At 61.6% G+C, this 25,010-nt stretch overlaps 1 protein-coding gene across 1 annotated transcript in view; it reads left to right on the plus strand.

The window, feature by feature from the left end:
• The window catches only part of LOC138999351 (kinesin-like protein KIF26B), a 230,501-nt gene extending 209,553 nt beyond the window's left edge, over positions 1-20,948 (plus strand). Inside the window, exons 11-19 of the mRNA XM_070401463.1 lie at positions 10,487-10,649; positions 11,492-12,499; positions 12,543-14,094; positions 14,129-14,839; positions 17,168-17,371; positions 17,608-17,615; positions 17,824-17,974; positions 18,996-19,140; positions 19,612-20,948. Of these exons, the coding sequence (XP_070257564.1) occupies positions 10,487-10,649; positions 11,492-12,499; positions 12,543-14,094; positions 14,129-14,839; positions 17,168-17,371; positions 17,608-17,615; positions 17,824-17,974; positions 18,996-19,140; positions 19,612-19,774 (4,105 nt within the window). The 3' untranslated portion in view covers positions 19,775-20,948. The remainder of the gene's footprint in view (positions 1-10,486; positions 10,650-11,491; positions 12,500-12,542; positions 14,095-14,128; positions 14,840-17,167; positions 17,372-17,607; positions 17,616-17,823; positions 17,975-18,995; positions 19,141-19,611) is intronic.
• The last annotated feature ends 4,062 nt before the right edge of the window (positions 20,949-25,010 follow it).

The raw sequence follows: 25,010 nt of genomic DNA on the forward strand, positions 1-25,010 counted from the left end.
TGGGTGAGCCACCCACGTGGATGCTTGCTAGTGCGAAGGACTGAGGATGGGCGCCTTCTGGTTTTGCCATGAGACCCTCCCAGGCCCCACCTAGCAGGGAGCAGCTTCCTCTGCTTGGACCTGTTGCCTTTCAGAACATCTTTTCCTCACGCCGAAGGGACTGAGCTGGACCCCACAAACTGGCCGACAGCCCTCGGAACCCACACACCTGCTGGGACCAAACGGTTTGCACTGAAGCCCTCCGGACCCACGTGGTCTGTGTGAGGAACGCCGGTCCTCGCAGACGGCCCTGCCTGCCGTGGCCACGTTGACTCACATGCTGACGGTTCTGCTGCCTCCTCTTTGGGGACTGTGGTTGCACAGGTGCCTGAAGGGGTCTGGTGGTGGCCTCGGCGTGAGTGCCCCTGTGATCTGTCCTTGAAGATTGTGGGTTGTGCACCCGAGGGGCCGTGTGTGTCCTCCGGACACTCAGGGAGGCTGAAGGGGTGCCCGTATGTGGGGGAGACCGACCGAGCCCGGGCGCTGGCGCTGCTTCCAGCCCAAGGCAGTGGGTCAGCCTTGGTTTCATTCTAACAACGGCTGTGATGAGGACGAAGAAAGGAGGATGTTTGGGAAGCTACGGAGTTAGGAAGCTGGGAAAGACTTAAATGCCCATTAGGTGTGGGTTCAAATATTTACAGAAAGACAACCCCCATTCCTAATGGGTACGCCGTGCCACTGGCGGGATTTTGAGAAATTGACGACTGAAGCGTTTGTAGGGGAAACAGTGATGAGGCTCTGAGCCCACAGTCACCCAGGTAAGAAGTGAATTTGGGATTGAACTTATCGCCGTAAACGATGCGAACAAACGTGCCGCAGCCTGTCTTTTTATCAAGCAAAGTAAACCTCACTGGGAAGCAAGTCTGTCTTCATTCTTTTTTTTTTTTAAGAAATGCACGATTCCTTCGTGTCACTGCCCGTTACAATCCCCTGGGCTCCGTTGTAAGTTATTAAACAAACGAAACGTGGCCTCCGTGCGACATCTGCCCCCAGACTTGTACGAGTCACGGAACCCACTCTGTAACGTCACTGCCTTAAATTCTTTCTAGTCTCTAAACACCGGTCTTTGTGCCAAAAGCCAATCCAATCGGTGCCTTTGTGGAAGAGCGTGAAGTCATGTTTTTCAAACCACACGTGACGCCCAGAAGGCACTCTGACGGAGCTGCCCTCACTACCCTCCTTGGAGTCGGTTACACTTGATCTCAAAAGAGGTTTATCCCCGGGCAGCGCAGGCACATGTGCTTAACAAGCGTCATTTAAGGTTTCCAGCTGCGGACTGGCTGGTGGTCAGCAAGTAACAAGGACCACGCTGGACAAGCATCTTCAGCACCGAGAGCATCGGCGATCTGAGGTCACTCCATGGACAAGCTTACCACAGGAAAGCCAATAGGGGAAGGCCATGGGCCACAAATGCTCAAAATGCTGGTTAAAATCTAAAACCCTGCAAGTGTTACCAAAAGATGAAATGGCACGTTTGGGCATCAAAGGACACTATCGAGAGATTGAAAATCAAGCCTCAGACTGTGAGCTAATGTTTGCAGATCATATATTGAATATACAATTCATTTCCAGGATATATGAAGAATTCCTACAGTTCAACAACAATCATCAAATTCAGTTCAATTAAAAAATGGACAAAGGCCCTGGCCAGTTTGGCTCAGTGGATAGAGCATTGGCCTGCAGACCAAAGGGTCCCAGGTTCAATTCCAGTCAAGGGCACGTACCTTGGTTGCAGGCTCCTCCCTGGCCCGGACCCTGGTCGGGGCTCATGCAGGAGGCAACCAATCAATGAGTCTCTCTCACATCGATTTTTCTGTCTTTCCCTCTCTCTTCCACTCTCCCTAAAAATCAATGGAAAAAATATCCTCTGGTAAGGATTAACAACAGAAAATGGACAAAGGACTTGAATAGACATTTCTCCAAAGAAGATGTACAAAATAGCCAATAATCACGTGAAAAGAGGCACCCCGTCGTGAGAGAAGTACCAATAAAACCACAATGAAGACCACTTCCCATCCGTTAGGAAGACTGTTGTAAACAGAGAGAGGAAGTGTCAGCAGGGAGGTGGGACGCGGATCCCTGTGCTTGGCGCTGAGAATGTCAGAGGCTTGCGATGTACAATCACGTGGCAGTGCCTCAAAGCGCCGGACGAGAATCGCCCTGTTACCCAGCAGCTCCCCTCCTGGGTGCCCACCCAAAACAACGGAAGCAGCACCTCGACCAGGTATGTGGGCACCCACGCTCACAGCAGCTGCCCTAGAACGGGCGGGCGGGCACAGTGCCGTGCCCTCGGGCAGGGGAATGGAAGACAGAAGGTGGCGTGTCCGCACCTGAAAGTCACTCAGGGAACCAAACACGGACAGTGTTAAAACAGGGCATTTATGTTGTGCCTGTTTCCTACAATAAAGAAGGGGAGGAAAGGCGGGTGATTTCCTGGCACTTGGGTCCCCAGGAGTGGCTGGGACTGTTCCCCCGTTTTTCCTGGGCCCGTGGATTGTGCTGGGTGTGGGCGAGCTCCCACAAAGACATTACGGGGAAGGGCCTTCGGGGCTGAGCGCCGGGGTGAACACGGGCAGGGGAGGCACGCAGCCGCCTCAGTCAAGGAGCCGCGAGGGGAGGTGCAGCCGGAGTCCCCGGTGCCCGGAGCGACCTCAGGGTATTCTGCAGCTTCTCTCCCCCGCCCCCTCGCTGTGACTCCTCCCCGCTACTGGGCTGCCCGGAACCCAGTCCAAAGCCACTAACTCACCTTTACTGCCACCCACGTGCAGGGGGAGGCCTCCCAGACCCAGTCAGTGAGGTAATGAGGGGTCAGAGCCGTGGGCATGCTGGTCGGCAGCCCATCGGGCGGCACCAAGGCGCCATCGCGGTGAATAGCGGGACTGGGTGGCAATGATGCATCCCCGGGCCTCTAGGACCGCGGTTCCCCCTAGGACCATGGCATTAGCCCCAGGGCGTTGGGAAGGACACTGGCTGGGGGCAGGGCCACGGCTGGAAGGGGAGAGCATGAGTGGCTCATCCTGACCTTGACGTCAGATCCCATGTTAAGCTCCACGTGGCTTAACTGACTTCAGAGAAAGGCCATCGCAGGGAGATGAGCTCGAGATCACAGGACGGGACATGGTTCGTCATCCCACCTGTCCAACCGACGGGGCCTCTGTATCCCGCCGGCCTCGCCTGATACGCCAGCGATGTCTTCTCTCGGAAGGTTGTCCTACACACGAGGGCACCCCGGACACGGACACGCAGGCCGACTGAGCAGAGATCAGGACATGGTCACGTGGATGCAAATGAAGGGACTGCTCCGGCTCATCTCTGCATTTTCTCTATTTTATTTTGAAAGAGAGAAAGCCTGGAATCAGCCAAATGGACCCTGGAGACTGGAATAGTCCCGATTGTAATCCAGCATGAGCATCAATGCCGTTTAACCCCTTGTTGGCCTGTCCCTGGGACGTGGCGCCAGGCAGCTGGCCGGGTATCCGGAGCGGGAGGAGAAACGCCCCCCGTGCACCCGGCACCCAGGCTGCTCTGTCATCCCCGAGTTTTGCTTAGAGAGACGGTGGGAAAGTAGATGAGGCCCTTCCAGATGTCTTCCTGCCTTTTTTTTGCAAACACGTTTCTTTAGAAAGAACGTGACATAAGCTTGCAGATTCCCAAAGCCCGACTCCACCGAGGCCTGAGGTCACCCCGAAGGGGATCGCAGACCGAGCTATGGGAGAAGCACCATCAAAATGCCAGTCAGCCCTGAGCTTCACCTGAAACCAACAGTAAGACTCAAGGGAAAGCGCAGGGATGTCCTGAAAATACAAGTCGATCACTGCGGTGACCCGGGGGGTAGGGGATGGGGTGGTGGGCGAGATCTGAGAGAAGGCACTAGGCAAGAGGGTTTCGTTATATCAAGCATTCCGCTTACTATCTTCACATTCTTTCATCTGGAGAATTCTTCAAACACCCACAGGAAAGGACAGGCGTGAGCGGAAATCAGGGGGGAGGCTCTAGTTACCATGACAACATGACTCCGGAGTCCATCTGTGTCCCCCACCAGTGCCCAGCTCCCTTTTGGGATCCTGCAGCGACCTCCGACATTGGAACGAAAAGAAGCTCTTAACCCTGAGGAGAGCAGCTAAGTTTCTAATAGCACAATGAGCTCATCCTTACTCAGATATGCATAATGGTGAGAACGCACCATAATCTAGACCAGTAATGGCGAACCTTTTGAGCTCGGCGTGTCAGCATTTTGAAAAACCCTAACTTAACTCTGGTGCCGTGTCACATATAGAAATTTTTTGGTATTTGCAACCATAGTAAAACAAAGATTTATATTTTTGATATTTATTTTATATATTTAAATGCCATTTAACAAAGAAAAATCAACCAAAAAAATGAGTTCGCGTGTCACCTCTGACATGCGTGTCATAGGTTCGCCGTCACTGAACTAGACGCTTCCTTACTCTCCCCCAGCAGAGCGGTCACAAACCACCAGGAAGGCTCTACGCGAAGCCGCAGGGCCGGGTGGGTGTCTATGGCAAAGCACCGTAAGTCATGGCGCTGGCTGGGGCCAGGTAAACGTGGAGAAGGAAGTGAGATTTCAGATAATGTGACAAATGAAAGAGCAGTGTTCACATTGTAAGTTGCATCCTGTCAAAAGTTGTTATTACTGCTAACCTGGTCCTGCAGGTCGGCTAACGAACGCACTCACCAACGAGCCTGCGTCTGTTACCTGGAAGGAAGGTGTATAAAGTCTTCTCCCAAAGATGCGAATGTCCATGAAGCCATCATGACCGGGGCTCACCGAGTCCCGTACAAACACATAAGCCCAAGGGAAGTGGCTTTGCCCTGTGGAGGCATGGCTTTCAGTCTCTTGTGACTTAACAGTGTCACTAAGGGGCTTGCTTGGGACCCAGAAGGTAAGCAGGATCAAGTATCCTCATGTGGCACCATGTGTCCTCGGCACAGCCTGTCTGATGGGTAAGGAACCTGTAGATGGTCCCACCTTGGCCAGAGCACTGGGCCCGGGTGCCGGTGTCTCAGCAGCTGGTCCCAGGTGTCCTGGGCTTCAGGTCACTGGTGGCCCTTCAGGTGCCGGTAGAAAAGGAAGCTCACAGACCAACAGCAAGCGAACGGGAAGGAGGTAGGAGGGAGGGTGCCGAGTGCCACTCGAGGAGCCAGAAACGATGTCAAGTTCGTGACTTTATCCCACCTCCCCTCTGTCTGCTTTTCCTCTCCATTCTTTCTCCCTCCCCGTCTCCTCTCCTCTCCCCTCCTGATGGCCAGCGGGTGGGGGCAGGGCCTGGGGCTTGGGGCTCAGGGCTGAGAACTGCCCAGTATCTCGTCCCTGTGAGCCTCCACGACACACCCTGGCAGTTGACGGGTAGAGGGGCTGAAACGGGGACGGTTCCTGGGACGCAGAGTGGCTTCACACCCTCAGGACGTGAGGGGTACGGGGGTCTTCTTGACATTTAATGTTAGTTGTTACCTTGACACCTGGGCATGTGTGCGCACGGTTACGGTTTCTATGTCTGCTTTGGGTCTTGCTGACCAGGTTTTCTCTTGCAAATTCTTCTGGAGCTGAGTTAGTTTCTGGGTTAACTCAGCTCCTTCCTTTCAGTGTATTAGGAAGTGAGGTAAGAGGAGAGGCCGGCCTCTGCTTGTCGGTGTTTGTACTGAAGGGCACTGTGTCTGTTGTAAGTGGCAACCTCGGCGACCTCCATAGAGATGGGCTTCTCCCGGGAGAAGCAGGCCATGGCGGAGGGGCTGTCCGTGGTGCTGAAGCAGGGCCGCCCTGGTGCTCCCAGCCCAGCGCTGGTTCCTGCTGCAGGAGCCGTGGCTACACCTGCCCACCTTCTCCCTCCAAGTCCGCCACCTCCTTTCTGGAGAAGTGGACTCAACACTGTCATGAGAGGAATGGCCTCTTTCTTGTGGAATTACCTGGCCACCATTGCAGCCTGACCTCATGTCAGGGCAGCCTGCCAGCTCAGCGGCTGCCCCTTTAGAAAGGAGGTGAGTTCGTTGGGTGTTGTAGGGGCCTCAGCAGATAAAGGGTCTCCCTCCAGCCTTGGATCCTGCCGTGTGGGAGACCCCGGGCAGAAGACAGGACTGCCTGGTACCCCTGAGGCCTGGGTGTTCTCCAGCAGGAAGGGACAGTGACGGGGGGGGGGGGGGGGCGGGGGGGGGAGGGAGTCACCTCCAGCCTCAAGGCATCTTTCCTTATCGTGGGCTGCGGTTTGAGCCCTGGCTGGTTTTGCTCAGTGGTTAGAGCGTCGGCCCTCAGACTGAAGGATTGCAGGTTCCATTCTGGTCAAGGGCACGTACCTTAGTTGCAGGCTCGATCCCCAGCCCCAGTTGGGGTGCGTGCAGGAGGCAACCAATCGATGTCTCTCACACCGATGTTTCTGTCTGTCTCTCCTCCTCCCTTCCATGCTCTCTAAAAATCAAGGGGAATATATATCTTCGGGTGAGGATTAACCACCACAACAAAACGTCATTCTGAAAAACTGTGCGGTTAGGGTGGGAGGGAGGAATGTGTGCAGATAGAACGTGGCTGTTTGAAGAGTGGCTCTGTCCTCCTGCCCCCAGCGTCGCTGCTCGGGCCCCTGCTGCCCTGCCCTGCCAGGACCCTCCCCCAGCCAGGACCCTCCCCCAGCCCCGAGTTCCTAAGTCCCTCCCCCAGCCCGGCCGTGGGGCTGGGAAACGGCAGCTCTGCACCCCAGTTCCCCTCCTCTGGCCTCACTCTTGGTGCAAAGGTGCGGACTGAGTTTGTGCTGACCGTTGCCCTAGAAGCTCTTTAAACCCTTTTATTTTCCCACAAAGACACCGAGTTAAACCTGCCGTTTGCAGCCTCCCATCCCCTGCCCCGTCTTTCACCCCGTCCCCAACGCCGTCGTCCGAGTTACAGGATCAGGGTGATGAGGGAGGAAACCTCAGCTTTACTGCCACCGTTGTTCACTCCCATGACGATGTGCTCTGGAGTCTGGAGGCCCAGGTGAGCGTGTTGCTGGCAGTTTCTCTGGCTTCCCATAAGGGGAGCCGAGCTGCTGGTTGCCAAGCAACGCACATCCCTGGCTTCTTCCCGCAACGTGGACTTAAAAAATGTCCTGGTTGCTCATGAATGGGGATCACGTGGGGTACACGGGGCAAACGGTTCGCTCTAACAGCATCACGCCCGTTCTCTTCTGTCCTCGGTGTCTTCCTGAGAACGTACGGGGTCACGCGAGTAAAATGCACCTCTTATAGGGCTTGTCATGAGAAGCTTCCTGGCGGCCGAGTCATGTCACTTGCAGAGCTCGTGTGGCAAACCTGCCAACTCGCTAAGATGCATTTGTAACCCGAATCGCGACGCGTGTCGCTTCTCGCCTCTCACCGACGTGCGCGGTGCTGAGGCTGAGTTGCCGATAAGCGTGTTCCCAGCCGGGCTGGACGAGGCCTCGCTCTGCCCTCACCCCCTTCGGCCTGGGAACAGCGTCCTCTTACAGTCTGTGCAGTGGTGCTCGCGATCTGCATGTGTGAGCTTTCCCTTGGCAATTTCACTGTTTAAATTGCTCCCCCCTCCCCCCCCCCCGCCCCCGCCCCCGGTGTGGCCTGTGGTGCCGTCCAGAGTCCTGTTGTGCAAGGCGGCTGGGCGTGCCTTCCAGAGGACACCCGTGGTTACCGAGGCTCCTCCGTTCGCTGTTGGTGTGAATTTAATGTTCACGAACCAACAATGTGCATCCGGGAAAAGGAAGAGGATTCATGGACCTGTAGTCAGGCTGGAATGGACAGTCTTAAGTTACATCTGAAGGACATGATGGATGGTTCAGGCTGGGTGGCTCAATTGGTTGGGGCGTCGTCCTGTACACCAAAAGGTTGTGGGTTTGATCCCTGGTCCAAATACGTGCAGGAGGCAATCGATCGATGTTTCTTTCTCACATCAATAAAAACATAACCCTCAGGTGAGGGTTAAAAATAATAATAAATTTAAGAAATAAAGTGCATGATGAAGCTATGGGAAAGTGCTGGAGGTTCACAAGATGAGGACTGACTAAATAAGTTTAGTGGGCAGGATCGCTGTGAGCTGGAGGCCACAGGAATGTATGTCCTGCTGCCCAGGGTCAGGCGGGTTACGCCCTCCTCAGCCAGTGCTTTATTAGAAGGAAACCAGTGCTTCTAGTTCAGCCTTTGTAAGAAATACCCATTCGATATGGTGTCTTGAAACAGAAACACATATGCAGCCAGGTTACATATTGACCAACGGACGCCCTGGGACCGAGGCCCCCGGGACCTCACCGTGTGTTCCCGGGAGCAGCCGTGCCGTGTGCACTGATTCAGTGTTAGCAGAACTGCTGTCATGAGAACTAAGAACTGGCTGTATGTGCGCACAGCTGACCCCATGGACGCCGACTCCACTGCCCGCCCCCCGCCGCCAGGGCCCGTCACGGCTCTGCCAGGTACAGCGCCTGCACAGAGCCTGTCTGCCCGGAGCGGAGCAGGCATGACTTCCCCTTGGTCGTCGGCGCTGCTGGTGGCTGTGGCGTCCCTTCTGGGTATGTTGTGAAAGGCGTTAGATATTTGCCACCAGGCCCGCTCCTCCTCCACACCCCATACCTTTCGCTGAGTCTGGGCTGCTGTGACATCTACCACAGATGGGGTGGCTTCAACCACAGAAGTTTATTTCGCACAGTCGGGGGTTTGGGTCCAAGATCACGGCACCGCAGGTTCAGGGTCTGGAGAGGTCCCACCTCGTGGTTCCTGGACAGCGTCTTGTTGCCATAACCTCACGTGGTGGGAGGAGTGAGGGGGCTTCTGGGGCCTCGTTTACAAGGGCACTAACCAGTTCATGGGGGCCCCACCCTCCTGACCTAATCACCTCCCAGACGCCCACCTCCTAACACCATCACATGAATCTGGGGAGGACACACATTCAGCCCCTCTCCTTCCTCACTCTGTCACTGGTTATTTTGCTTGAAAGGAAACCCTGGTATATTTTTAAATTGCCCTGGAACTGAGCCTGAGTGAGCCCAGCAGCCCCAAACTGGCACCTGAATTGGTCCCAGATGGAAAGGAAAAACGATTGTTCTCACACCCGTCTCTCCTCCCCGAAGGCGGATGCAGGTCACGTGAGAAATGTCTTCCCATTTCCCAGGTCTGATCTCTGAGGATGGTGGCCTGCGTCTCACACTGAGTCAGCCAAGCGGGCCCATTCCCCTCAGGGAACTGTGCAGGGGGGCTGACAGGGGCACTGAGGGGAGGACAAACCCCTCAGATGACGCTGTGAACACACACAGGAGTGTGAGCGCGCGCAGGGCTGTGAGATGAGTGTGTACAGGGGCCTGGGAAGTGGGCTGCCTCCCGAAGTGAGATGAGGTGGCAGCAGCTGAGCAGACCTGTGGCTGGAGATGTGAGCCGCCCTCCGGAAGCCAGGCAGGGAGGAGCGGGGACAAGAACAGGGAGGAACCGGAGCTGCCTCCACGTCCATGTTTAAGGATCCTGGAAACCGTGTAAACGCCTGGGCCCCGGCTCACGGCTCAGGGCCCTGCCCCTCAGCCCCGCAGCGTCCCCAGAGGAGGTTTTTCTAGGAGGTTCTGTTCCGTGGCTGGCTGAGTGCTCGGGCTGTGTCTGTGTTTCGTCACTTTTAGGAACAGGAATTCCTTTATTACCACTCCATGCAAATATGAGTTACACGACAACAGCAAGAAACGGGGTGCGACTCTGTGGCAAAGGGCCTTTGTGCATTTTATAGACCCCAGATCTTCAATGCAAGTTCCCAACGGGGCGGGGCGGGGGCTGCCTTTGTGGCAGGGGTGGCCTGAGACAGGTGGCCCGTGTGCAGGGGTGGCCTGTGAGCAGGGGTGGGCTGTGTGCAGGGGTGGGCCGTGAGCAGGGGTGGCCTGAGACAGGTGGCCGGTGAGCAGGGGTGGCCTGTGTGCAGGGGTGGGCCGTGTGCAGGGGTGGCCTGTGAGCAGCGGTGGGCTGTGTGCAGGGGTGGGCCGTGTACAGGGGTGGCCTGAGACAGGTGGCCCATGTGCAGGGGTGGCCTGTGAGCAGCGGTGGGCTGTGTGCAGGGGTGGGCTGTGTGCAGGGGTGGGCCGTGAGCAGGGGTGGCCTGTGAGCAGGGGTGGGCCATGAGCAGCGGTGGGCTGTGTGCAGGGGTGGGCCGTGAGCGGGGTGGGCCGTGTGTGCAGCCAGCGGCGGCATCCCTGGCCACAGCCGTCCTCCCGCTCTGTTCCCAGGCCTCTGTGTGCCATCTGGGTACAGACACAGGGTGCCCATCACGGCCGGGCGCAGGGGCCAAGGGAGGCGCTTGCATGAGCTCTGTCCTTGGGGTGAGAATCTCTTGCTCAGCTGCCAAGTGCGAAGAGCCTCGTGCTAGAGAGTGAGCTGATCAGTCCGCCATGAAAACCCACTGCCCACAAGCAGCAGCCTGCAGAGGCCCGAGCCCGGGCGGTTGCCCGCTCACGCAGCCCTGTGCCCGCAGGGACAGCAAGCTCACCATGCTGCTGCGCGAGTCCCTGGGGAACGTCAACTGCCGCACCACCATGATCGCGCACATCTCGGCCGCCGCCGGCAGCTACGCTGAGACCCTGTCCACCATCCAGATCGCCTCCCGAGTCCTGAGGATGAAGAAGAAGAAAACAAAGGTAGGGTGCTGGTGCGGTCGGGGGGAGGGGTGTGGGAGCCACTCAGAAAAACAGCTCAGCAGTCTCCCCGCCCACCTGGGGCAGGAGCGTCCGTCACTCCCGGGCCCCACCGTCGCTGCCTTTCGGGGTCATCCAGCCCGGACCCCTGACCGGGGTGCACGTCCACATGGGAGGGACGGAAGGACTCACGCACAGCGGCTCCCACCGGCCTTGGTCCGATGGAGACCAAGACCGTGTCCCGTGTCCCTCAGTGGCTGGCCCCGGACGACTGCTCATCCCTCGCTCAGGTGGCCCTCCCCCTGCGTGTCCAGGAGGCCTTTTCAGGCTGCTGGGCTCTGCCCTGTGAGGTCAGGGGTTGCTGGTTCATGCTCAGAGTCTGCGACACAACCCTGGGCTCACCTGGCGAGGCAGAGGCCAAGCCAGCCAGCGGGGGCGTGAGACGACTGTGTGAGGAAGTGACCAATGCTGGTCGCTCTGATTCAGGGCCGGCTGGTGACGTGGGCTTTCCCCTCCTTTCTGTAGCTTTTCATAAATAATAAACTGGGGGGCCAAGTTCATGACTCCCCGCCCTGAGGAGCTCAGCCCGGCCCGGCTGGTCACCCCTTCAGGAGCGGACTCTGTCCTGTGTGCCACGCACGGGCTGCCCGTGGTATAGGAGGTGCACTGGCCAGGCACAGCCAGGCAGCTGCCCACATGCAGGGCAGCCAGCCCGCAGCCGGGAGCCTATAGCCAACCAGCATCCCTGGGGGTCCCTGGGCAGCTCCCTGGGGGTCCCTGGCAGCTTTCTGGGGGCTCCTGGAGGCCCCTGGGGCAGCCCATGCTGACTGTCCTCTCACCCACAGTACACGTCGAGCTCGTCGGGGGGAGAGAGCTCCTGTGAGGAAGGCAGGATGCGCAGGCCCACGCAGCTGCGGCCCTTCCAGGCCAGGGCCGCCGTGGACCCCGACTTCCCCGTCCCGCAGCTGTCCAGCGACCCCGACTACTCGTCCAGCAGCGAGCAGTCCTGCGACACGGTCATCTACATCGGGCCCAGCGGCACGGCGCTCTCCGACAAGGAGCTCACGGACAACGAGGGCCCCCCCGACTTCGTGCCCATTGTGCCGGCCCTGCAGAAGCCCAGGGGTGACAGCCGGCCCCCCGAGGCTGGGGCGGCCACGGCCCGCAAGCCCGAGAGGGACTGCCTCAAGTGCAACACGTTCGCGGAGCTGCAGGAGCGGCTGGACTGCATCGACGGCCGTGAGGAGCTCGGCCTTTTCCCGTTCCCGGAGCTGCCTGCCCAGGGCGCGGCGGAGCAGGCGGGCAAGGGCCCCCCGCTGAGCCCCACTGCCCGGGCCAGCCTGCTCTGTGAGTCTGACAAGGAAGACGCGGGGTCAGACGGCCAGCTGACCGACAGAGGAGGCGCCGATGCCCCAGCCTCCGGGATGCCCAGGGGTCACTCGCCTGTCCCGGCCGCCACCCCTGCCTCACCCCGGAGTGTTCCTGGCGGCACCAGCCAGCAGGGCGCCTCCCAGCTCGTGCGCAGCCCCAGCCTGCAGAGCAGCCGAGAAAGCCTGACCTCCTGTGGGTTCGTGGAGGGCAAGCCCCGGCCCCTGGGCTCCCCGCGGCTGGGCGTCGCCAGCCTGTCCAAGACGGCCGAGTACCGGCCCGCCAGCTCGCCCTCGCAGCGGTGCAAAGTCCACACCCAGAAGGGCGTCCTGCCCAGCCCCGCGCCCCCGTCCCCCCCTGAGCACGGACTCGGGCACGGTGTCCGGGGAGGCCCCGCCGCCCGAGGGGCGCACCCCCCCGGTGGGCATGAGCCCCCAGGTCCTGAAGAAGTCCCTGTCTGCCGGGAGCCAGGGGCCCCCCCTCAGCCCCTCCGATGACACGCGCCAGGCGGCGTCTCCGGGCTCCAAGGGGGTCGTGAGCACCACAACAGTGACGGTGCAGCAGCCGCTGGAGCTGAACGGCGAGGACGAGCTGGTGTTCACGCTGGTGGAGGAGCTGACCATCAGCGGGGCCCTGGGCGGCCGCCCCGCCAGCATCATCAGCTTCAACAGCGACTGCTCAGTGCAGGCGCTGGCCTCGGGCTCACGGCCCGTCAGCATCATCGGCAGCGTCAGCGAGGACCTGGAGCGCGGCCCGGGCACGGCCCCTGTCTCCGAGGTCAGCATCACGCAGTTCCTGCCCCTCCCGACGCTGGGCCTGGAGGAGAAGGGCCGGGAGGCGGGCAGCCGGCGGTCCTCCATCAGCTCCTGGCTGAGCGAGACCAGTGGGGGCAGCGACGGCGAGCAGTCCTGCCACAGCTTCATCGCGCAGACCTGCTTCGGGCACGGGGAGGCGCTGGCGGACCCTCCGGCCTCGGAGCTCGTGGGCAGTGTCCAGAAAGCCACCGTGTGCCCAGAGAAGCCCGGGGCGGGCCCCGACAGCGTGCTCATCCTGTCCGAGCTGGGGGAGGACTCTCTCCCCAAAGCCACCGCCCCCCAAGGCTGCAAGGTCTCCGCCCTGGGCAAGGCCATGGTCACCATCTCCAACACGGCACACCTGGGCGGCGGAGGGTGCGTCCCCGTGAAGACCAACATCACCGTCTACCCCTGCATCGCCCTGAGCCCCCGGCGCGGCCCGGAGCCTGAGGCAATCGGCGCCACCGTCCCCAAGGTAGCCCCGCCCCAGGAGAGCAAGGAGGCCAGCGCCAGGAAGGAGATGACCTTCGAGGACCCGTGGCTGAGACGAGAGGAGGAGGCCAAGAAAGAGACTGCACCTCCCAGGGAAGACGGAGTGAGGTCCGAGGCGGCCATGGGCCCCGCACAGCCTGAGGCGGGAGCCGAGCGGGACCAGCCCAGGCAGACCAGCCCAGGCCACAGGCTGAGCGGCGAGGTGTCCGCCTCCCCCGGAACCGACAGCGTCAGGAGGGTGGTGGACGGCTGTGAGACGGCCCAGCCCAGTGGGGCTGCCCAGAGCCCCGTGCCCCCCAGCAGGAGCCTGCAGTCCAGCAGCCTGCCCCGGGCTTTCCAGAAAGGCGGCCGGCAGGAGCTCGACGGCCTCTGTTACCACTGCGCCCCCGAGACCAACGGCGTCGCTCTGGGCGGCCAGGCCTCCCGGGCGACCCTGGAGAGGAAGGTGGCGTCGCCCAAGCACAGCGTCCTGGCTCGGCCCAAAGGCACTCCGCCGCTGCCCCCCGTCCGCAAGTCCAGCTTGGACCAGAAGAACCGGGCCAGCCCCCAGCACAGCGCCGGCAGCAGTGGCACCAGCAGCCCCTCGAACCAGCCCCCGCCCTTCCTGGCCAGCTTCCCCGACGAACCGGGCGGCAGGACCAACGCCAGCAGCAGCAGCAAGCTCTTCAGCGCCAAGCTCGAGCAGCTGGCCAGCAGGACCAACTCTCTGGGCCGGGCGACCGCCAGCCACTACGAATGCCTCTCGCTGGAGCGGGCCGAGAGCCTGGCCTCCATGAGCGCACGGCTGCAGGCGGGCAAGGACAGCACCATGCCCCGCGCGGGCCGGAGCCTGGGCCGCAGCGCCGGGGCCTCACCCACCCACCCCGGCCCCCCCGCCCTCGGCCGGGGCCTCGCCCAAGGCCAGCCAGTCCAAGATCTCGGCCGTGAGCAAGCTGCTGCTGGCCAGCCCCAAAGCGCGCAGCCTGTCCACACCCCCCACCAAGACGCTCAGCTTCTCCACCAAGTCCCTGCCGCAGTCTGTGGGCCAGAGCTGCGCCCAGGCCACAGGTGGGAGGCACATGTCCTGGTCCACGCAGTCCCTGAGCCGCAGCCGGGGCGCGGGCCTGGCCGCCAAGCTGCCGCTGCGGGCCGTGAACGGGCGCATCTCGGAGCTGCTCCAGGGTGGCGCGGGGCCCAGGGCCGTGCCATCGCGAGCCGGGCCCGAGGAGGAGCGCGCCGGGGTCCCGGAGGACAAGCTAGCTTCCGTGCCCCTGCTGCCCTCGCCCTACAGCAAGGTCACGCCGCCCCGGAAGCCGCACCGCTGCAGCAGCGGCCACGGCAGCGACAACAGCAGCGTGCTGAGCGGGGAGCTGCCGCCCGCCATGGGCAAGACGGCGCTGTTCTACCACAGCGGGGGCAGCAGCGGCTACGAGAGCATGATGCGCGACAGCGAGGCCACGGGCAGCGCGTCCTCCGCCCAGGACTCCATGAGCGAGAACAGCAGCTCCGTGGGCGGGCGGTGCCGGAGCCTCAAGACCCCAAAGAAACGCTCCAATTCAGGTAGGCACCTGGGCCCAGTGTGCAGCGGGGCCATGGGGGCACATGGGGCAAAGAGGGGCACAGGGCCGGACCCCATGCTGCCTGCCCTGCGGGTGGTGAGGGCGCCCAGGCTGGTGGCACTGACACCTGGTCTCTCCTTCCCCAAGCCTGTCCCCTGCCGGCCGCACCCGGGACAGCATGGAGGGTTCACTGTGAATCAGACCTACTGTTGGGGTGTGATGAGGCCTCAGGACTGGGACTGCCCCTTGGTCAGCAGCCTGGTGAAAGGCGGGAGCTGGGGCAACCAGCGGTGCCCCCCACACTCACCCCTGTGGGCACAGGCTGCCTGTCCCTCCTCGGCTCCCCCACCCAGCGCCCAGGCCCAGGAATGTGGCTGCTGGAGCCCCAGGGAGCAGTCAGAGCAGCTGCTCTCTGACCTGTGGCTGCAGAAGCTGATGTGGGGCTGGTGGCCCCGAGGCTCTGGGACTGGGTGAGTCACTGTGTCCCATTGAACGTGCAGTCCCGGTGGTCAGAGCCCTGCGTGGCATTGGTCACGTGGCCATGGGTGTGGGCACTGAGTGTGGGAGATGCTTTGTGCTTTTACTGGTCGAATGTGGTAGCGCGGCTCATGCTCTGTGCGATCACTCAGACTGATTCCTCTGTCCTCTTACCTCTGACGTCTGTGGTTCCTTCCCTCGCTGGGGCCTCATGCTTTTAGATTCATGTCTTCCTAGCCCCACACCCGAGTCAGAGGGAAGACGGGGGCGGGCTGAGGAGGGGGCTCTCGGGGCCCAGACCGACGAGCGTTCCCCGATGCTGTGAGGCCTCGCGCCCAGGCACCGTGTTCCCGACATTTGAATAAGAGGCCAAGTTTTCAGACTCCGTGTGGCTCTTCTGTCCGGACTCCGATGTTGAACATGTCAGACTTCTCCCGGGGCCGCGTGCTGCGGAGGAGAGAGCGGCTGTGAGCAGTCAGGGCCCCTCCGTGCGTGTGGTCAGCCGCCAGGGCTGCGGGGACTCAGTCCCTGTTGGGGGGCGGGCTTTCCCGGTCAGATCTGGGCCATTTCAGGCAGCAACAGCTCGCGCAGTTAGTGATCAGCCTGCACACCTTCCCTACCTGCCCTCTGTGCTGGGCACGGGCTGGGCTGACGAGCAGGGAGGGACGGAGGAGGAGGAACCCAGCGGCAGGAGGCTGGTTCAGGCTGTGGCCGGGCCCCACGCCGTTGGCCGTTGAGCTGCTTCCCTTGACCTTCTGGCAACTGGAAGGCAGTGGTCGTTGGCAGAGACTGAGGTCTGCAGTGGGGGTGGCGTGTGCAGGACCCAGACCCAGGCCTGTGGTCAGTCTCTCCCAGGAGGGTGCAGCCTGTGGCCCGTCCCACCCTCTGGCACTCGCAGTTCCTGGGGTCCCTGCCCCCCCAACACACACCTACACTGGGCTCCAAGTACCTGTGGGGGAGGCGAGAGGGCAGGGAGGCCCCGCAGTGGTTGGTGGGTGACGCCAGTTCGTTCTCGGAATGGATTTACTGGTAACCAAATCCGAGCCACTCAGGAAGTCCAAGGTACCCACTCACTAGTGCCCTTTACGTTCAATGTTATTTGGCACTAGAGGCCTGGTGCACGAGATTCGTGCACTCGGGGTGGGGGGTCCCTTAGCCTGCCTGCACCCTCTCACAGTCCAGGAGCCCTCGGGCATCCTTGGCGCTGCAGCAGAGGCGCCATCCTGCTTCTGGCTGAGCAGTGCTCCCCCTGTGGGAGTGCGCTGACCACCAGGGGGCAGCTCCTGTGTTGAGCATCTGCCCCCTGGTGGTCAGTGTGCATCATAGCGACCGGTCATTCCGCAGTTCAGTCAATTTGCATATTAGCCTTTTATTATATAGGAGAGGGTTAGTTTCAGGTGATTAGACATTTACATAATTTACGAAGTGGTTCCCCTATATTCCAGTGCCACCTGGCAGCGCACACAGTTCTTGCCGTGTGATTGCGTGTGAGTGACTGCTCCTCACCTGCACTTGGCCTCCCTGGGCTGTTGTGTCACTGCACTTGCACTTCTAGTTCCGTGTCAGCCTAGGTGCCCGGTGGGGCTGTGATGAGGCGCATGCGGGTGTGTGCGCATCTCAGGTGGGACTGCAGGTGGTTCTACGGTGAGACGGGCTCCCCGAGCCTCGGGAGGTAAAGCCCAGCCCGTCTGAGGGGATCAGTGCTGAGGGGCTCAGTGAGGGGCGTTGGGGTGTTTCAGACTCACCTCTGCCGTAGGTTCTGGGCCCTGGCACGGCCCCACCGCATGCATCACAGAGAATCTGTTTAAAAGATGGGAATTCACAAGATGAACTTTGGGCTCAACCCCTCCAGGTTCCCAGAGACGGAGGCTCATCCCCGCGCTGTCCCTGGACACGCCCTCGCCCGCGAGGAAGCCGGCCCCGGGTGCAGGGCTTCGCTGGGTGGACGGGCCCCTGCGCAGCGCCCAGAGGGGCCTCGGGGAGCCTTTTGAGATTAAAGTCTACGAGATCGATGACGTGGAGCGGCTGCAGCGGCGGCGGGGGGGGCAGCGGCAAGGTGAGCGCCTCCTCCCACCCGGGGTGGGGTGTCCCCCCGGCAGGTCCCTGGGGCAGGAATGGGGCCATGCCCTGCGGGGGACTCGGGCCCGGGGACTCCCCAGCCGGCTTCCCAGTGGGTGGGTCTCAGGGCTCGGTCCAAGCACAGGATGTGGGAGGGCTCCACGTTTCCCGTCTAAACGCCTTCAAGGCTCCAGGGCTGGGAGGTCGTGGTGTTGGGGGCTTTTCTGGCTCCAGCTCCCAATGCAGCTGCTTTAAATGTAACAGGTGCCTGTGGTGGCCCTGCCCGGGGTGGGGTGTCTGAGCTGAGAGTGGGCTGCGGTGTCCCCGGCCCCCCACATTCCCTGTGACCAGTCCTTTCCTCCTCCTCACTCACTTCTCCACACCTCCCACCTCTCCCCCCCACCTCCTGCCTCTCCCCACCACCTCCCGCCTCTCCCCCCACCTGCCCAGGAGGGCATGGGCTTCAACGTCAAGCTGAGGACCCTGGAGCGCCGCCAGCAGAGGATCGCCGAGGTCCGGGCCAAGTACGAGTGGCTGATGCAGGAGCTGGAGGCGACCAAGCAGCACCTGATGCTGGACCCCGACCAGTGGCTCAGCGAGTGTAAGGCCCGGGTCGCTGATGTATCATCCTCATTAGCAGAGTGTCGCTGGGCCTCCTGTCACTCCACGGCCAAGCACCAGGCCTCTGACCCCTAAAACGACCCTGTTAACCTCACTGTAGCCGGGGTCGCCGCCGAGCAGCCTGGCCTGTGAGCGGGGTGAGCCCGTGTCTAGTCCGAATCCCAGGGCCTCGGTGCCCATCACACGGAGACGGTCACCCCCTCACAGGGGGTGGGGGGCGGGGGCAGTGGGGAGGGATGTGAGCATCGCTCTTGCAAGATGACTGCTCTGGGTCTCAGTCCAGAGCCCCTGCCAATGAGGGTTCCCTCCTGGAAGGGCGCCCACAAGCGGGCGGCTGGCACGCCTGCTCCCGGCCACGGAAGCACGCCGTCATCTGGCCTGAAACCGACAAGGGTTTACGGGCTCTGTGCAGGGTAGAACCGCAGGCCTAGGGAGGCCTGCAGACTGTGCAGAAGTAAGACGAGCATTCTGAGTGAAAACAATCACACGCAGTGAGATTTCCCCTCGGCAGGAAGCCCAGGATGAGTGACACCTGCAGCACCTCTGTCTTTGAGAGACGGCTTCCCTGGTCTCCTATGTATTTGTTCCTAACCGTCCCCTTTGCCACAAAACAAAGCCCAAATCTGGTCCCGAAAGGCTGCACTGATTGGGGACCCGATGCGGGAAGACAGCGTGTGGGGCACACGCATCTCTGCCCTTACAGCTCCTTCCCCGTGGCCTCCCAGCTCCACCCCAGCCCTTGGCCCCGTGCCTCGCCCGGCACACGTCACCCGCTCGCCCGTGGGGGAGGCACAGCGGGCAGAGTGTGGCCCTGAGGCTGAGGGAGGAGGGGGTGAGGGGGTGGGGGAAACAGCAAGGGGCAGAGCCTAGTCCTCACCTGCTTGGGGGCAGCCGCATGCGAGGGCGGGGCCCACGGGAGGGGGACGAGCTTCCCACGGTGACGGGTGCAGCTCCGACCGGGCCGTGCGGGCGCCTTTCCCACCAGCCTCTCTCGTTCGCAGTTGACCTGGAGCAGGTGTGGGAGCTGGATTCCCTGGAGTACCTGGAGGCGCTCGAGTGCGTGACGGAGCGCCTGGAGAGCCGCGTCAACTTCTGCAAGGCCCACCTCATGATGATCACCTGCTTCGACATCACCTCCCGGCGCCGGTGAAGCCAACGCTGCCCCCGACCCCGGCCCCCGGGACCCGCAGCCAGGCCCCCGACACCCGCAGCCAGGCCCACGCTCCAGGCCCCCGGGACCCGCAGCCAGGCCCACGCTCCAGGCCCCCGGGACCCACAGCCAGGCCCCCGACACCCGCAGCCAGGCCCACGCTCCAGGCCCCCGGGACCCACAGCCAGGCCCCCGACACCCGCAGCCAGGCCCACGCTCCAGGCCCCCGGGACCCGCAGCCAGGCCCACGCTCCAGGCCCCCGGGACCCGCAGCCAGGCCCACGCTCCAGCATCCCAGGACCCTCAGCCAGGCCCCCGGGACCCACAGCCAGGCCCCCACTCCAGGCTCCTGGGACCCGCAGCCAGGCCCATGCTGGAGACCCCATGCAGGCGGCGCTGAGACCACGGAAGGAGGATGAAGGTTGGTGGCAAGTCTGCGGTGGCGTTGAGCAGTGCTGTTTCTGTAGGAGCGGTGCCAACACCGGACACGCGTGGGAGGAGAGAACGATGGGAGGCCAAGGGAAGTGGAAGCCCCGTGAGACTGAAAAAGCACTTGAGGAACTTTCTAGAACTTGTTTGTCCATAAGGACCGCTGGCAAAAGAGACCTCCCTCGGGCCCTGGTCTGGTGAGGAAGGGCAGGTGGACGTGGGTTGCTGTTGGAAGCCGAGACAACGCCGGATCGTCACCCAGACGACTGATTAAGTGCCTTGCAAATCTTCACTGTTACCCACTTACGTCCTCCTTGGTTGTGCGCAGATGGTGCTAGTCACGACGCAAACAACAAAACAGCGCAAAGCGAGCCGTCGGGACTGTCCCCGCTCGCTGCTCCGGGTGCTGCGCCCTGATCCCGACTTGTGTTTCTGAGTCGTTGTGTGTGGAGCTGTTTCCTAGTCGGTGTTGCGTATGAATAAATGTTACCCGTCTCTCACGGCTCTTCTGCTGAGGCCGCCCCAGCCGCACGTGGAGGCCCCACGGCCCAGCTGCTGTTTCTCCCAAGGAGGTGGTAGCGGCAGGGCGTCCGGGGCGGGCACCTGAGCTGGAGCGATGAGAAGACACGGCTTCTCTAAGGGGAGGGGCCTCTGCGCCGGCCCCGCGTGTCCTGTGGGCGGGTGCTTGTCCATACAGGGTCCCTCCGAGTCCCGCACGTTCAGGTTCCGTTACCCGATCATCCGGTGTTCAGGGCCCTGCAACATTCTCATTTCATTCCAAAGACTCTGGACTGGAAGCTTGAACCCACACCGGCGCCGTCCCTTCTGTGCTCTGGGTTTGTGCGTGGGTTAGAGCAGGGAGTCTGCCGGTTCCGGGGCTTCCTGGGCGTGGATGCGCTCGGGGGCGCCAGCTGTGCCGCTGGAGACTCGCAGTTTGGGGAACGGCCAGCCCGCGGGCCATACGTCATGTGGTCTGGCCCTGCCAAGGCATGAGGGGTGAGTTAAACATTTGGCCAAGTAGAGCGGGCTGATTTTTAAGTTGATTTTTTTTGTATGGCCCACAGATGATGTGATAAGTATCTACATGGTGGGGAAAAGGTTCCGCACCTCTGCTGGAGAGCAAGAAGGGACAGGGGGTTGCACACACGTCCTGCTGTCCAGAGTGCTGCTCAGACACGGCCGGCCCAGGTCCCCCGGCCCACAGCCCCTGCCTGGGCGCCTAGGCGTTCTCATCACATCTGTGAGCACAGCCCTTCGGGCAGACGGACAGACAGGGCTTGGCTCCGGGAACTCTGAGCCTTGTTCTCAGATGAGGATACTCATCCTGCCACGCTCCCTGAGGTTGTTATTATACCCATTTTAGTGAAGGGAACCGTGGCCCAGAGCGTGGGGGGACTGTCTCATGATACCAGCGGGGAGCAGGGCATCCCCTGCCTTCTGCCCGCCCCCCCCCCCCGCCCCTGCCCTCGCCCACTGGGAGGTGCCAGGGTTTTGCAGAAATGTGTACCCTCCAGCTCAGCATACCTATGAGCCTGCTTCCCAGCCCCCGCACCGGCCCGCAGCCCGGGCCCTGGGGAAGCCTGTGCGCTCCTCATCCATGTGCCTCTGGGTACAGGTGCCCAGCCGCTCAGCCCCGCTCGGCCCCACTCGGCTGTAGGACCCGAGATCGGTGAGTTCTCAGTCTCTGATCTTCCTGCCGGACAGGGTTCCTCCAAATGAACATTTCCCCTCGTTTCCCAGGCGTCTGTCCCTTTGGGGGGCGGGTCTCCCCGTCCCCTGGCCTCCCCACCCGCAGGCTCTGCCCACCTGGTCGTGGCATGTGATGAGCCAGCAACGTCGTGGAAGCGCCTGGGCCCCAGGGGACCCCAGTCTGGGTTTGAGTTTCCACGTGGCGCCCTTTGGTGGCGGTTTGAAAGGAGAGCTTCTCGGGGGTGCTGACAGTGAGGGGCTGGTCTTTGCTGGGAACAAATCCGGGTCAGCAGTCAGTGCCCCTGGCCTTTCCCCGGGCACATCCCGGGTCCCTCCTGGGCAGACGCCTCGGGCCTGGCGCCTCGCCTGGAGGGTCCCCCAGTGGAAACAGCACAGACTTCGCTCTTCCCAGATCTCCTCACCTGCCTCCTGCCACACGGCCCGGTCTTCGTGGCCTCTGCGAGGTCAGATGGTTGCGTGAACCAGGAGCTGCCTTCCGCCGGCCTGGCTGTCCCCGACGCCGCACGTGAGCCAACCCTCAGGGCGCCGGCAGCGGGAGCAGGAGCAGCGGGTGGAGGCCGTTGTCGGTGCTGCTACCTCAGGGCACTGTGGCCGCCTTAGGAGAGTCCTGTGAACACGGACGAAACACGAATCTGGGCTGCAATGGTGTGTCCTGGCCCCACCTGTGCGTGGGCCACACAGAAGCCGGTCGGTCCTCCGGCCCGAGGAGCAGGGCTGGGGCTGCAGTGACCAGCGCGAGGCGGCCCCGCCTCCTTTCGGTCTGAGCGACAGAGAACCACGAAGGCAGAGGGGTGTCATCACTCACACGTGACAGGACAGAAACTGGGACTTGAAATGAGCACCTAGAGGCAGAGCCTGATCCCCTGCCTGAAACCCGCCCCCCCCGCCCCCCCCGCCCCCCCCCCCCCCCCCCCTTAGTTCAGGGCGAAGAGGAAGCATTTGCAGCAGAACAAGCTGGGATCCCAGAACCGAGCGAGAAGCTGTCGCCTGGGAGTGAGGCCATGCGTTCACGATGGTGTTGCGTGCGGAAGCGACGTCGCTTTCTCCCGGGAAGTCTGTCCCCGCCCGCGAGCTGCATGTTTGATCTGGTCCTTGAATTCCCCTCACGTTCGTCTCCTCCAGGTTCATCTCCGGCTGCTATTCCAGGCGCGGGGCCTTGTGTGAAGACAGAGGTCGGCCCCATGTTGACGGGCTGGGAGGGGACCGAGGCCACAGCCCAGCGTGGGGACAGGAGGCAGGAATCGGCCGTTGTCATGTCAGCTGGAGCCGAAGGGTGTGCTTTGGCAGGTGGCCCTGGCCCCAGGCAGGCACCGGTGCTGGTTCTGGTTCCCCTTCACACTGAGCAAGAAGCCCTGCTTTGGGCTTCGGTTCTCATGCTGATCTGGGTTGGTTCTCCCATCACTTTTCTCCGGCGTTCGATGGGAAAGCAGCCTTCGGCCTGGGCAGCCGTCTGTCCTGGGCCACCGCGACCCCTCCTCGCTTCCAAAATACCGATTAGTGAATGTTCTTCAGTTCCTTGTTCTAAGAGGGATCTTAGCCTGAGAGAGACATGACGGAAGAGGAGTTCTCTTCCCGCTGAGACCAGACGGTTCACAGACTTCCTGGCCCCGCTTTCCTGCGGGGCATTGGCCCACCCTCAAGCGCATCTGGAGGGGTTTCCACACAGTCAAAGGCCATGAAACTGGGCCAGGAAGAAGCATGTGGAAAGTTCTGTCCACGACCGGCCGATGCTGGATAAACTGTCTACGCCCCTGTCCCTGGAGCCTGTCCACGGCGGAGGGTGCAACTCAACAAGCGGCACGGAGCCCCGTCTGCCCGAGGGGCCGGCCCTGCCCGCTGTCCTCTGGGCCGGGGGGAGCAGCACAGGACACCGCGATGCCAGGGCACTGAGGGGTCTGGCCTGGGGACGGGCACGCACAGGAGGTGGAAGTAGTTTCCTTGCGTTGTCATAGCTCTTCCTCCTCCTCCAGCAAATCCGTCAACATCCATAAAAACCCACAAACTGCGTCGCTCAGCAGTCTTCTTGACAAACACATATTTTTTCTGTTATAAACGGCTTATCATTTCCAGATAAAAACACGGTTCCAATCCATGAGACGTGCTTACCATTCAAACTCATATTCTCCCAAAAAAGCTTTTTGAAGATTCTTAGAAGCTGCTTTAATCCACCTTGAAACAAACGCATCTGCCTTTGGGCCAGCCGTGGGCAAACTACGGCCCTCGGGCCGTATCCAGCCCATTTGAAATGAATAAAACTAAAAAAAAAAAAAAAAGACCGTAACCTTTTATGTAATGATGTTTACTTTGAATTTATATTAGTTCACACAAACACTCCATCCATGCTTTTGTTCCGGCCCTCCGGTCCAGTTTACGAACCCATTGTGGCCCTCGAGTCTAAAAGTTTGCCCACCCCTGCTTTGGGCGGCCGATTCAGAACTGGATGGTGTCACAGTGCGGGGGCACATGGAGCTGGAGGCGGTCAAGCCTTCCTTGCATGTAGCCGACATCCTCCCTCCCTCCCTCCCTCCATAGAGCCGTCCGCGCCCATGTGGAGGGGTGAGGCCGAGGCCCGCATGCGCCCCTCTCGCGTGGACATAGAAATCACCTCCGCAGCCAAAAAGGCTCATTTCTCGCATCCTCCCTTCTGCTGCCCGACACCCCCGCGTCACCTCCAACTAACGAGGCTGCAATTTACTTGTAAATCAGGATGTGGCTCGGGAGCGTCGCTTGCGACTTATCACTGACCTGTGCGTCAGGGCGGGCGCTGCCGTCCGCGCCTCCGCATCCGCATGCGTTCGGTGGGTCTGCGGGGGCTGTTCTGCTTCTGGCGAGTCGGGGGCCAGGGAGGGAAGAGAAAGAAAGAAGCCAGGAGAACAGGGATGAGGGCCCAGTCCTGCCAGCACGGGGTCAGCTCCAGGCTGAGCTGTTTCTATGTGAGCAGCTGACAGGGATGAGGTACCTTCCTTCTGAGTTTGATGAGGGGCTTGGAAATCTGCCTCCGTGGGCCTGTAGGGGGGCGGGGGGCGGGGGGTGGAGAGGACCCGGCTGGTTCGAGGCTGAAATCTGAAAAATGGCACAGGGTTAGGCTCCTGCGTTCCCCTAAAGCCTACCCGCTGCCCCTGAGGGGTGTGGAAAAGCAGCCAGAGCTCCTTACCTGGGACACACAGCACCGCCTTTTCCTGGAGAAGCCAAAGCACTTTAGTGAGTCTTACAGCCCGAAATGTGTGAGGGGTCTGGTCCCCCCCTCCCCCGGCTGGAGCGGGAGGGCTGGGGTCCCTGGCTCATGGCAGAGACAGGTGAGCAGAAGGGACGCCTCACGCCAAGGACACCTGCTGTGCAGCCTGGACGGGTCGCTGGACTGTGCTGAGCCTCGGGCTCCCCATGGAGGGTCGGGGTCCCGAGAGCTGCCCTCTGGGGTCGTGTGGAGAGAAAGCGGGTAGCGGAGGGGTAACGGGCTTTGAAGAAATGGGAGCTGCGGCGGGAGACAGAGCGCTGAGTCAGCAGGTGGCCGGGCACCGCGGGATTCCTGGCAGGACTGGCTCGAGCCCGCGTGCGTCTGGGGCTCCTCCCACGAGCTGCTGCGGCTCCAGGTGTGTGTCCGGTGATGCACCACACGGAGGCGCTGACGTGTGTGCATGGGGCGGGGCGGGTGCATGTGTGCAGAAGGTCTGCGGTGTGGTGAGGAGCGCAGGACAGGAGCCCGGCTCTGACCCGGTTCTGACCCTAG

Source organism: Myotis yumanensis, unplaced genomic scaffold (genome assembly GCF_028538775.1).
Source record: "Myotis yumanensis isolate MYYU_CA2020_CCGP unplaced genomic scaffold, mMyoYum1.0.hap1 SCAF_22, whole genome shotgun sequence".
NCBI lineage: Eukaryota > Metazoa > Chordata > Mammalia > Chiroptera > Vespertilionidae > Myotis > Myotis yumanensis.